Raw genomic sequence first — 14,271 nt, 5'->3', positions numbered from 1 at the left:
AAATGGCGACCATTTTCTGCAACACATAATGTCAGTCTTTTTTCAAACGAATTCTCTACACGTTCCAGCATATCTTCTGGGATTATTCTTTGATGCTCTATTGATTTTACATTTCATGTTTTCTATAGATGTTGGAGGAGTTTGGTAGACAATCCATTTGATATACCCCCATAAAAATATACATTTTGGTCAGGTCAGGTGATCTGGCTGGCCACGCCACAGGCTTATTCCTACCTATTCATTTTTTATTGAAATTATCGTTGATGTATTGCCGTACCTCAGTTTCAAAATGTGATAGTGCACCGTCTTGTTGTAGCCACATTCTGAGTATTTTTCCATATGGAACGCCTTCTAATAAATTCGTAAACTCATGCCGAAGAAATCTTACATATGTTCATTCAGTGAGATGCATATCCATAAAATACGGACCGATACTTCTTTTTCCGAGAATTCCACCCCAAACATTCAGTGACCAACGATGTTGATGGTTCAGATAACGAACAAAATGGGGGTTTTCCGTTGCATAACAATGCATGTTATGCCGATTCACAGTTGCACTATTATGAAAAGTCCCTTTATCAGAAAATAATACAAATTGATCTTTTCTAAGCCCCATCGGCAAAATTGAACATTTTTTCAAAATATCGTCCTCTTAACTCTTGCATTTGCATGTGGTAAGGATGAAATTTGCTTACTCGTATCATTCGAGACATGCTGGTTTAAGAATATCCTAATTCCCTGCTCAGGTCTCGGGATTTTCAACAAGGTGAAGGGTAATTCGAAATGTATCCTCTTCATTTGTTACAGGGCAGACATGTTCGAACTCCTCGTGATTGACATTACCAGCTCTTTCAAATCTAGTTTTTAGAGCCTGAAATGCCCTTCCATCTGGTTGTCTTCTTTCGGGAAACTTCTCTTTGTGAATCCTACATGAAGGAGGCAGTTTCCGTCACTTTTCCCCAAAGCATAGACCATTTGCAATATATCTTTCTATACATAATTCATAATGAAAATGATTCAATCTGCACGCTGAAGAAACTTTAACACATGGCGTTATTGACAAATTCTGAGATCCATTTTTTGATGTCAGTCATGGATAACTGGGTGTTTAAAGAAGAAAGCAGTATAAATATTTTTCAGGTTTTTTACGCATATTCCACCGTTCAAACCGCTGATGATTATCACTAGATGGTATGAAATATGGTAATGTACTAGCGATCATTTTGAATTTTCGAAACACAAATTTGATTAAGTGAACGTAGGAAAATACATTTTTATGTGGTTACAACAATTACTAAAACGTAGTCATATAATGGGTGTTCTATTTAAAAAATGTAACTTTGGTTGGCCACACTCAGCTGAGTCACCCAGTATGCGAAAAAATAATTTTCACAGATAGTATTTATCGATGTGATTGCAAAAAAAAAGTTGGGCAACTCAAAAAATTGTTTCCTCTGATAGCAATGAAAATTTTTGTACTCTATGCCTTAATGCACTTCTTTTTTCCAAAATTTTTATTTTCCGCTTCTATTCTGTTTATTACTTCATGATCTCGTTGTACGATTTTTCACCAGTTTTTCTCTTTGAATTCAAATTGAATCAGTGCTGCCGAAAAAGACCGAAAAATTAACCAGGCTCTTGTCAATTACGGTGTTGATGAATGCACTGTCCGGCAATGGTGAATGGCGGAAGAAGTGAGAGACAGCTCCCATGCGGTTTTTGATGGATTATAACTTATTTCGAAGGTCAAAAAGCTCGAATGGTGAGTGCCTCACGAATTGAACGATCGAAAGAAATTATCACGTTCGAAGTATTTTCTTCTTTGGTTTTTCCGCAACCGAAACAATCCTTTTTTGATCGATCGAAAATTATGATGAGAGGTGGATCCTCTACAACAGGAAACATTCAGGACAGCATCTGGTGTAATTCAGTATAACTTTCTGCAACCGGGCCACTCCGAAACACAGCAGATTTCTATTGTGGGAAAGTCGACGAAATGTATCGAAAATTGCGTCAGGAGCAGCAGTTAGTACTGGTCAACAGAAGAGCTCCACAACAACGCCCATCCGCACGTTTCACAAATCACCGTCAGAAAATTATAAATGAATTGATCGTCGAGGTTCTGCCTCATCCACCATTCTCCCCAGACCTCTCGACAATCGACTACCATCTTTTCGAGCTCTTCAATAACTTTCTCACCCTTGATACCTTTGCCAATCACCAAGTGGATTCGTTAAAACGGACAAAGCTTTCAAAACCACCTGATATCAGTTTTTTCGCCACACTGTAAGTTTCTGGTGAGGTACACTCGTATTCACTTTTGGAGTTCACTTTTTCATTAATGCTACAATAGTATACACGGTCCTTCACGATGAGAGTTCTTTAGGAATATATGGAGAACGATTCATAATAAAAATTCGAAATTTTGTGGTAGTGAGTTTTACAAAATGGCCTTCTCAACTGAAATGTTTTCAACTTCCGGACTTCTTCCGTTATACCGGAATTTGAGGGCCACTTCCTTATTTCAAATGGAACAACCTGTATTTCATTACATTTTTGAATTTCACAGCACATTTTAGGTCCAGTCAGTGAATCTATTATTTTGAGTCTAGAAGAGCTTTTCTAGGTAATTCTTGTTCATTTACATTTGTCACTTCAAGAAATGAAATATAATAAATATAGTTTATAAAAGTAAAAAACATGCTTTTAAAGAACATCGAACTGAAAAGTTAAAAATATTTTTTTAAATAAGCTTGAAACAATAACGAACGAAAAATATTAGTATTATTGTGAAAGAAGCGAAGCGACGGGCGCTTGATATACAAAAAATATGGCACAAAGCGTCCACGCTTTTTTTACAATAATACTAGTAGTTTTCGTTCGTTACTGTTTTGAGCTTATTTGAAAAAAAAGTTATTTTTAACTTTTTAGTTCGATGTGTGCTATAAAAGCGTATTTTTTAGTCTTTTTAAAGTATATTTATTTTATTTTAACTTTGGGATCAATCAGCCATATATTGTTTAGAAAAATGACCATTGATATTTTCCGATTCCGGAGAGAGAAATCAGCTACCACGTCTAAGGCAGCAGGCGCCCTAATAGATCAAGCAATAATGTCGATAATTCTGTCAAATACAGATCCCGATCTTGAGAGTTACAAACATACAAACAAACATACATGCATACATACATACATACAGGTGGAGCTAATAGAAGCGAATTGATTATTTATTATATACTTTTTCGAATGAAGAAATACATATAAAGTGAGTTCGAGTCATATCAAGAATGTTACGTGCAGCGTCATCTGCCCGCGAATAGATCAACCAATAATGTCGATAATTCTGGAGTTACAAACAAACATACATACATACAAACATACAGGTGAAGCTAATAAAAGCGTGTTAAAAATAAGAACGGTTTTCGAATTTGATCAGTATATCTTGCATCTTCGTTTCACTTATACATAGTACCATAATCAACTAGTTCATTGAAAATGTTTTGTTCTGATTAGATGAGGTTTTCATGAATGATTTTAGTCTAAATGTATTTGGTTAAAATATGTGTAAAGGTATCATTTTCGAAATTCTCCGTGGCAAATGGATTGAAAATTATTTCATAAAATTCCGAGTTCGTGGATCATTGCCTGAAAGTGAAATTATTGAAATTATGGTAATTTGATTGACTAAGTTTCGTGTACGAGAAGACTTTTTCTAGAAAATATACCGATAATTCAAACACAAAGTAAACGATAAAGAATGGTCCAGATTCCGGATTTCAGAATTTATGTGAAATATGAGTTGAACTCTGTAAACGCGGCACCGCGTTTGACTGTTTTTATGTATCAGAAAAAAAATCAGATGAAATCGAATAAACATAACAAATGAAAATTGAACTTCATCAATTAGGTTTCTAATTTCCCATTACAGTGTCCTTCGACCTCATTATTGCGACCAGAATTATCTTTGATAGAACATGCAGACATAAGTTCGTTTGCTAGCAAAGATCACCTCGTGCCTAACCTCCTAATCAGCAAAGTTTTCCTTATTACACTCTCACTGGAAATGAAACTTTCCCAACTAAAGACATTCGAACAATGGTAACGTGAATTATTGTTGCAGTCCCGATGGATTCGATCGAAGGGGTGCTTGGAAGAAAGCAAGGCCTACCCTGTGATATTAGGCCGAAAGGCAAAGACGACGCCGTCGCCATGGTGTTGTGGTTCAAAGAAACCATCGGGGAGCCCTTATACAGGTGAGTGGTGATATTTTACTGGTTGGACAAGTTGAAAATTGAATTTGGTGTCGTGTTGAACTTTCGTAACGTTTTACGTGATGTTCTGAGAACAAAACGTTAAAATAACCGTCAGTACTGTTTTCAATACAGAAAGGTTTAGTTTTTATTCAGAATTGAAGATATTGCGATCATACGGATATTTCAAAAAAGGTGTTACCTACTCAGTAGAGTAAATTAATTCATTATTTATTTCTTCATTTTTCTAGAATCGATATATATAGTCACAGTCATAGTCATTTTATTTTCACCCTTTGTTATACAAAGTACATAGGCACGTCTTACAAGTAACATTTCATAAAGGAACACATAAATATGTAGGTATATACAAAAACATAATTATGATTTGTCGAATAAATAACACAGAAGTATTACATTACCAACAATTCAAAAATATAATTGGGCAAAATTACCTTTAAAAATTATTTCACACTATAAAATCCTTTCGACACCAAGTACCTCCTAACGCCAGTTTTGAAAGCCTCATGAGTTCTCAACATTTGTAATGGTTTTGGTAGTGAATTGAACAGAGTAACTGCCTCATAGTGCGGTGATTTTTCATAAAATGATGTACGATGTATTGGTACAATCAAATTATTGTTTCTATTACTAATTGTTTGTTGAAACTCTTGAACACTTTTGACCAAAGTGACACATTTCAAAATGTAAATGCACGGAAAAGTCAAAATTTTATTTTTGGTGAAACAATTTCTACAACTTTCCCGATAATCTAAGTGGAAGATCAACCGCACGATACGTTTTTGAGCACAGAAAACTCTGTTCTAGTCGCATGCCCCTACCCACGATGTCGTATTATATAAGCTAAGTGACTGTAGACGAAAGCGTAATACATATCAATAAGTCCCTCTCTATTTAGCACATACTTCATCTGCAAGATCATATAAAAAGCCTTATTTATTTGAGAACATACATGGTCTTTATGTGAACTAAATTTTAGGTCACAATCTAGATGGGTTCCAAGAAGCCTCACACATTTTGCAAAAGGGACATTTGGTATAACAAGGTTTTGTGGCATAGATCTAGAATGAAAATTTATGTACTCAGTTTTTTTCGTATTTAAGACAAGACGATTTCTTTTGCACCAGATGTCCATCTCTTCTAATGTGGAGTGCCCTTTTTCCAGAAGTTTCTCTGTGATCTGGCCTGACATAGTGACGGTGGTGTCATCAGCAAAAATAACTACTCTACCACTACTGATATAACACGGCAAATCGTTAATGTATAATAAAAAAATTAGCGGGCCTATAACAGATCCCTGCGGAACTCCCAACGAAATATTTGATCTACTAGACAGATGTGTGCCCATCTTTGCAATGAGAGATCGAATTTGCAAAATTTCTTTGATTTCTGTCATTTTATAATTCTCATTTACAAAAATGGAAAAACCTCCATGAATGTGATTTTTACGAGAAGAATGTGATCCTAATAAAAAACCTGAAAAATTTAATAACTCCAAATCTGAGTTCTGAAACCAGTGTTCGCTTATGCATGCTATGTCTACTTGATAATGATAAAATAGTACTTCGATTACAGCCAACTTATTAGAGAAGCCTTGTATATTAACAGTAATCAAGAATATATTTGAATCAGTTTTAGCACGCAAATTATCAGGCAATTGTTTGTTATTTGAATTTAATACTGAGCAGTATGCAATGTTCGTATTTGAGGACATGTATCGAGTTTGAGGCACTGACCTTTCCTCTATGTATTTGGTATCTTTGTTTGCCTCAGGGTAAAAAACTCCTGGATGTATGTTCCATGGGGCCAAATTTCTTGGTTCATAGCCTTTTAAAAATTTTGTTGATGAATACTCAGTTTGAAAGAACTGTATTTTTCTGGGTATTTTGAAGTTAAGGAAACAACACTTGCTTCAGGAAAATGAGGTCTTATAATCTCCTTCAGAACATCTGGGGTCATATCAGGATCCACGCGATATATATGGAAGTCCACAAACTTTAGCATTCCCTTGATCGCTTTTTCTTGAATTGATATATCATTGTTTCTTCCAACAACTGATTGCCTTCTGTTTTTCTTTTTGACAACAGTTGACCATTTTTGTTTCTTTGTATCAATATTATTTATTTCATCTTCATTCAGATTTATAACTTCACTACATTTTTGAACAGTGCTTGCTATTAAAACTGCGGAAGCAACATCTTGTTCTGTAATTGTTGGTATTTTTGAAGAGCCGGCAATAGCCGATTCATCTACATTCAAACATTTTACCGTCAATATTTTTTTACCCTTTGCAGTACAGGAATCCCTGTTTCTTGAGGTGATCTGTGACAGTTGATTAGTTGTGTTTTTTACATCTACTTGTTTTAGTAGAGCGATTTGTTCATTTATGAAATTAATTTTGTCATACAATTCTTTTATGATTGCGTCTTTTTATTTCAATACAAACTTGAAGATATTTATATCGATCAATTTATCAGCAACAGTTAGGTTCTCCTCGGCATCGTAAAAGGAAGTTCCATATCACAACACGTAATTGATTTGTCGTTCACAAACTTGACACCATTACAGCTTCTTGCACAGCTATTATGAAAAGGATTATAACAGTACATACAACTTATGCCATTTACCACATTTTTTTTACATTTTTTACACAGTTAAGTGCGAAGAGTATCAGAAAGCCCGTTTCCACTTGTCGCCATGTTGCCATCTATACGAGTTGAATTATCTAGTATAAAGCACATATATGGTAAAACTACAGGCTGATGTAATCATATGACATGAAAAAACTAGTCATATATGATTTGATATCATAATTTTCAATTTTTCCACTATCGTATCGCTATGTCATTAAAAATCCTTTTTCTCAACTCCCCTCATAGCTTCGATAAGTCAGTGGTGCCAACATAAAAAATAAATACCAGAAGAAGTGATGCATCGCAATGTATGATTCATTTCAATAATAATTTACGTCTTTCGGGAGGATTTTTTTTCAATTTATTGACAATTATTTTCAGATTTTTTTTGTCGTGGTTCTGAATACTGTTCCGTTCTTGTGAGACAATTATTCCAAAATAAATTGTCAATTCAGGTGAATTTTATATTTTACTATAATTCCAGAAAATAGGCACTAAATTCTTAGAAATGACCTACTATTATGGAATTGTACTATAACATGAGTAGCTGATTCATCATCTTCTCTGAAAAGTTGATCAACCATGCGATAGTTTTGTTACTTTGGAAATAACTTCCAAAATTCGAATATTTTCACTTTCAGTACTTAATATTCAAAACGTCGAATACCGCTACACATAGTATAAAGAATGTGATGTAAATAAACACATTTTTTTGCGCCACACTTTGAAAAGGTCTACAAAAAAGTTCGCGATGGTATGTGTCTATCTCTTAGGGATAACCCACAATAACTATTTGGTAACGTCGAGAAATAATGGCTCATTTACGAAGAGTTTCTAAGCAATACAGCAATAATTTCATATAGAGCAATATGGCCTGTCACAGCATGTAATTCAAATGATTATTTTTGGAGATATTACAGATTCAAAATGCAAACCGCGCTTAGCTCTTCAGCACACCATGATAAACAGCGACCGCACGCGTTTATACAGTGCATTTCTTTAATGTCCCTCCTTTTATTTTTTGAACGGATCAACTCAAAAAGTTCAAGATTGCCAGTGGACGCCATCTGGGAAAAAAAATAGAAAGGGGGAAATTGTGCCACATCATTTTGAAGCTCCTGACGAATGCTTCACAACCCAAGAATATGAAAACAATATCTTCAGCTACTACAACATGGTGGAACATTTAATAATTTCCTGAGGACAAACACATTAATATCGATATTTCTAGAATGGATCCATATGGCAATTCCAAACCCAGTAAGGTTTGTTAAGTTATTTTTTGTTTATAAAAAAGACAAAAAATGCCAGTACGACAATGAACATCATTGTTTAATCAGACTATTCTCATTTAGTTTTCGGTTTTACTAGTAGAAAGGTACCACGACAACAATCTCTAAAATGGTCAATTCTCATCCATTGGAATGAGAAATTCAAACGATTTTTATTTACGGTGCGACGCGTAACTTTCAGGAAGCCAAAAGGATTTTCAATAAACGTTTTCCGAATCGTCCTATCTGTAGGAAATATTCGAGGAAACCTGTATCCGAATTCACAACTACCGGTAGTGTACATAACAAAAAGCCCCAAGGTCATCCATCCATTCCGGAAGAGCAACAAGTGCAAATAATTGGTGAGATGGTAGTAAATCCTGAACAGTCTACTTATTCCGTCGCGAATGTTTGTGAGGTGTCTCCTTCTACTGTGTGGAGACTTTTGAAGGGGAATAGGTATCGTCCATACAAAATTAAAATGGTACACCAATTAACTGAAAATGACCCTGATCGAAGAACAAAATTCTGCGAAATCATGACGAAAACCGTTGCAAGGCATCCTATCTATCTCCACAATGTTTGTTTCAGTGACGAATGTACATTTTTTTTAAACGGCAATGTTCACAGACAGGTTTTCCGGGAAACACATACCCAATACCCAGAAAAAATTAACGCTAGGGCAGAAATATTGCGAAACCATATTGAAGGACCTCTATTCATTGATCAAAATTCAATAGGGGAACTATATATGCTAGAAACTACTGTTTACCCTTTCATCTCTGAAATCGTCGTAGTAAATCCTAATGAATTCGATATGGATATTATATTCCAACAAGATGGATCAACAACACTCCAGACAAGTAAGAAACTATTTGGGTACTACTTTTCCCGGTCGTTAGATTGACCGTCGAGGTCCTATAGAATGGTCAGCTAGCTCGGCAAATTTGACACATTTGGACTTTTTCAATGGAGCTATTCGAAGAAGATGTTCGAAACAGAACCTGCTTCAATATTGGATATACGGCAGAAAATAATGAATATTTGTAGAGATATTAACGTTACTGTGTTCGAAAATATTCGGCGTGAATTATTGGATAGGATGTTCATATGACAAGAAGTTTAAGCATCTTCTTAACTGACGTCAAGCTTATTACCTCATATTATGTAGTTGAATGTCAAAGTATTCATGCAATTATTAAATTTTCCCGCATTTTGTAGCAGTTAAAGATACTTATGATGCACTGTTTGGAACCTTTGGTGTAGTAATGAATATTACTGGAGTTTTTTCCCAACACCAAATCGTTATTTTTAACACCTCGACACGTGTTTCGATCACCAAGTGATCATCTTCAAAGAGGAAGATTAAAACTGTTTTAATCTTCCACCAAATCGTTATTTTTAACACCTCGACACGTGTTTCGATCACCAAGTGATCATCTTAAGAGAGGAAGATTAAAACAGTTTCAATCTTCCTCCAAGTGATCATCTTCAAATTGTAATATGCAGTTGAAGATATTGACATTATATTCTAGGGTTGTGAAGAATTTGTCAACAGCTTCAAAAAGATGTGTCACAAGACCCCCCTTTCCATTAAATTTTCTCCCATATGACGCCCAGTCGCCATCTTGAAAGTTTCATCTGTCATTTTCACTATAAAATAAAGTATTCATGCATTAATTTCTTCATCCCAAAGAAAGCATTGTATGTATATTCAGTATCAGCATTGCACCTGTGCGGAGTTGAAGCGATTCACTAGTTCTTCATTTACCGCTCAAATGTGGCAACACTTCTCAATTGGTTGAAAAAATATTCGGAAAAGAATCAAAATATTGAATTGAAAAAATATTCTGCCAGGAAAAGCTCTTGTACTGAGTGAAAACACTTTGACATTATGCAAATTGTTTACATGATTTTTTTTGTATTTTTTCATTGTTGGATCAAGATCTTCAGATGACGTGGTGCTGCAAGTTTTTCCGGGTTTTCCTGCAGCTGAAAAAGCAAATGCGCCACTGGAATCAATGAAGTCGCCCGGGGCGCCAATTAATTTTTATTGTTGTTTTTATTTTATTTTTATCGTTGTTTCGATAAAATATTCATTCATTTTTTCAATACGTTCATCTTCATGTTTCATAAATATCCATAATGTAAGTTGTCTCTGTACTCCTGTTTTGTTTTACGTGAAATCTTAATTCCAATTATACACTGTGTCCTTAAAGTATGGAACAAACTCATTTTCAGCTAAACAGATCATTTTAAGAAATAATCCTGAAACACGTCGATTTTTTATGGTAATTTACCGTATTTTGAAATAATAATCTAATATGAATCAAGTAATGACGTCACCGTCATTTTTTTTAAATGGAACACCCCCATTTTGTCTCAATTTCCGGATTACTCTAGCTGAGTTGATTCCAAAAATGTATCACATGTTGATTCCAATTGGTACAGGGTGGACAAAAATACAGTAGTTGTGTGTTTGCTAATAAAGTAACGCGTAACATTCTTCATTTGGTAAATTAACAATATTATCAAAAATACTTATTGTCTAGCGGACAGAATATGCTGGAACACATGACTTTATATTAAATGTTCGAACTGCAGCCCTTGCTGTATTTGACAGTAACCGAAACGGTGTACAAATTCTTGTTGAACCTTCTGTATGGTTTCTTGCGTAATATTGTTTATTTCTGTTCGAATTTTCACTTGTACATCTTCAATATTTGCTGGTTTCGTTTCATAAATAACATTCTTCAGATGGCCCCACAGAAAATAATCCAAAGGATTTAAATCTGGTGACCTCGCTGGCTATTCAGTGGGTCCACGTCTACCAATCCACCTGTTCGGAAAAATTTCATCCACTTACTTTCTAACATCTACAGCATAATGTGGAGGTGCACCATCCTGTTGAAACCATAAACTTTCATCAAAACCTCCAGGATTACGTCTGCTGGGAAATAAATTACGTATAAAGTAGGTACGAGATACCCCCTTAAAAACTCAAGGTACTTTGCCCCGTTTAAATTACTTTCGATAAAGTAGGGTCCAATGATTCGATTTCGTACAATTCCAGTCCATACATTTACCTTTTGAGGATGATATGTATGATGCTCACGCATCCAGTGGAGGTTTTATTTTTCCCAGTATCTACAATTCTGATGGTTAACCTCACCATTTAAGGTGAAAGTGGACTCATCAAAAAAAATAATGTTTTGTATCAAGAGAGGGTCTCGGTGACATTTATCCATCATTTCTTCGCAAAATTGGAGTCGTCTATAGGGATCATCTTCGTTTAATTCTTGCACAAGTTTGATTTTATAAGGATGCCATTTTTCAAGCTTCAATAGTTTGTGTACCGTTGTTTTGCCAACACCGATTTCGCGACTAACTTTACGAACAGAAGTGTGCGCATCTTCTTCAAAACTCAGTAAAACATCTAATGCTGTATCAGCATTTGCAGGGGGACGACCTGATTTGCGTACATTTGCAACCGTACCATTTTCTCGAAATTTCGTTTCCAGCTTACTGACTGTTGAACGCGTTATAGGTCTTTCTGGATATTTATCATTAAACAAATTGCACACTTCCATCTGAGTTCGCAATCTGTCTCCATACCCAATCATCATAAGTATTTCAATTCTTTTTTTACACTTAACTCCATTTCTACTTCCAATTAAATCTAAGCAATCATTCGAATATTCACGAATACCAAAAATATTGTAGTACTAAACTGTCACTGAACATCAATAAATTACTAAACAAATAATGATATTTCACAAAAAACTAGACGACTATGTTTTTTATAAATGTAGATAAGAAATAATTTCTTTCAAATTCTGTCTGCTAGTACCAAACATGTTTGGAAACAGCTCATTTTTATTACTTTACACATGTAGCAAACTACGAGGTGTTACATTCAAACCAATTGCCGCTAGACAATAAGTATTTTTGATAATATTGTTAATTTACCTAATAAAGAATGTTAGTTTATTAGCACACACACAACTACTGTATTTTTGTCCACCCTGTACCAATTGGAATCAACATGTGATACATTTTTGGAATCAGCTCAGCTAGAGTAATCCGAAAATTGAGACAAAATGGGGATGTTCCATTAAAAAAAAAATGACGGTGACGTCATTACTTGAACGTAATTCACCCTGTATATTAGATTATTATTTTAAAATACGGTAAATTAACATCAAAAATCGACGGTTTCAGGATTATTTCTTAAAATGCCCTGTTTAGCTAAAAATGAATTTGTTCCATACTTTACGGACACAGTGTATGAATGAAATTATTATTTGTCCAACTCATCCACACACAGTTACATATACATTGATTTCAGTGCATATGTGACTCTCTGTATTCCTCAAAAGTTCTTCTTCGTGATAGAAAGAGAAAAGCAATTTTAATATTCGAAATTTCCAATGATTTTGCCTGTCGGCTACGATTTCTGAAAGCACATTAAATTATACTCTGGTGGTGTTTCATAAATTCGTGCTTGAAACTTTAGCTAGATACTTCCAAGAAATTTTCGAAAGGATACTTCAGGATATTAAAAATTGATCTGCTGATAAATTCGACACGGTTTCATACTCTAGTTCCTAAAGAATATGTTTCAAAGTAATAATGAATATTTGAATGACTGCGGTCTATCAACATCAAAACCGAAGAGTGAAATGAAAATGAAGAGAGTTGGGAAGGTGAAGGTATATTGTTGAATTTTTCAACAAATTGATTTCCAAGTTGAAGTATTGTTGGATGGGTGAGATTCAAATTGATAAGTTTATTTAGAAGTAAATTCCACAATTCCACATCTTTTGTTCAAGATGGAGAAGTACCGTTCTAAAAAGTTTTCTTCCCAAATTTGTTATCATGTCACATCTATTTGATGAGTTGTATTTTGATATCAAACGAATTTTGTTGAGACGTGTTCATATTAAGTTCATAATGTATCTTGGAAAATAAATACTCCGTCCACAATTCCATTCATTCTTCTCGGTAAGATTTTCTATTTAGTGAAGTTTGTCAAAAACCTACCAAAAATCAGCTACTACTTTGATAAAAACAATATTTTCTTACAAGAACTGAAGCACTATCTCTCGACGCCCGTTCAGTTTTTCTTTGAATATCGCCATTACAAAAGTCACAGTACAGTAACAGTGTGTCATCAAAACGGAATTTATGTAAATATTTAGCGGAGTGTTCACTTGGGGAAGTTAATTTCACAGTTGTCCCTGAACAAGCGGGTTTTTTACTAATCGATATAGGGGTTTTTCAATATATACCGTTTTATCCGATGTAGATCCTGTTGTATTCTGCGCATGGTATTTTATAGACTTTACCGCTTCGAAGTTCATTGGGTGTTTGTGATTTGTAGATGACACTATACCGCACTTAATGGTATTCACAATTCCGAAATAACATACTGAAAGTAGTCCTAACAAACATACTAATTTTCATTTCATATCATGAATATACTTTTGCGTCACAAATATTTTTTCCCATTTCCGTTGGTCATAACTATTGCGGCCTGGTGAAAAATTACATTTACTTGCATTGTGTGAATTCACTGAACCTCTGATTGGAAAATACGTTTTCATTCATTTCAACGATATGAGTTGCACAACTTCGCGTTTTCAACTTATCAATTCCTTCTCCTTTGAACCTTTCACCGCTACCGAAATGAAAAAAATAATACAAGATTTAAAAAACAAGAAATCTACCAGAAAAGATGAAGTCCTTGAAAAAGTGTGCTTCAGACATAGCACCTTACAGTTATCCTGAATGAATCAATTGAATTTACAATTTCCAAGTCGCCTAAAAATATCGTTAGTGAAACCTATTTACAAAAAAGAAGATAAAATGTCCCTCATGAACTACAAACCCATTGCGCTTCTGAGCACTTTATCAAAGGTTTCAGAGAAAGGTAGGTACATCAAAAAGAATAATTAGCTTTCAGAGAAGGTCCTTTCACTGAAACGGCAACAATAGAGTTCATACACATAATAAACGAAAAACTAGAGAGGAAAAAATCTATTATTAGACTTTTCTTCAACCTGTCACGTGCATTCGACACGCTAAACTTTGATT

At 34.6% G+C, this 14,271-nt stretch overlaps 1 protein-coding gene across 2 annotated transcripts in view; it reads left to right on the top strand.

Moving 5' to 3' along the window:
* The window catches only part of side-IV (sidestep IV), a 794,218-nt gene that overhangs the window by 445,166 nt on the left and 334,781 nt on the right, over positions 1–14,271 (top strand). For both annotated transcript variants that reach the window (XM_074171285.1, XM_074171284.1), the window contains exon 2: positions 4,121–4,253. In XM_074171285.1, coding sequence (XP_074027386.1) covers positions 4,121–4,253 — 133 coding nt within the window. The remainder of the gene's footprint in view (positions 1–4,120; positions 4,254–14,271) is intronic.

The sequence above is a fragment of the Leptinotarsa decemlineata genome, unplaced genomic scaffold, assembly GCF_025532065.1.
Source record: "Leptinotarsa decemlineata unplaced genomic scaffold, Ldec_3_MD MMD2_tig00000010_RagTag_RagTag, whole genome shotgun sequence".
Taxonomy (NCBI): Eukaryota; Metazoa; Arthropoda; class Insecta; order Coleoptera; family Chrysomelidae; genus Leptinotarsa; species Leptinotarsa decemlineata.
Note: the sequence above shows the minus strand (reverse complement) of the source record. Positions and strands in the feature narration are given on the sequence as shown.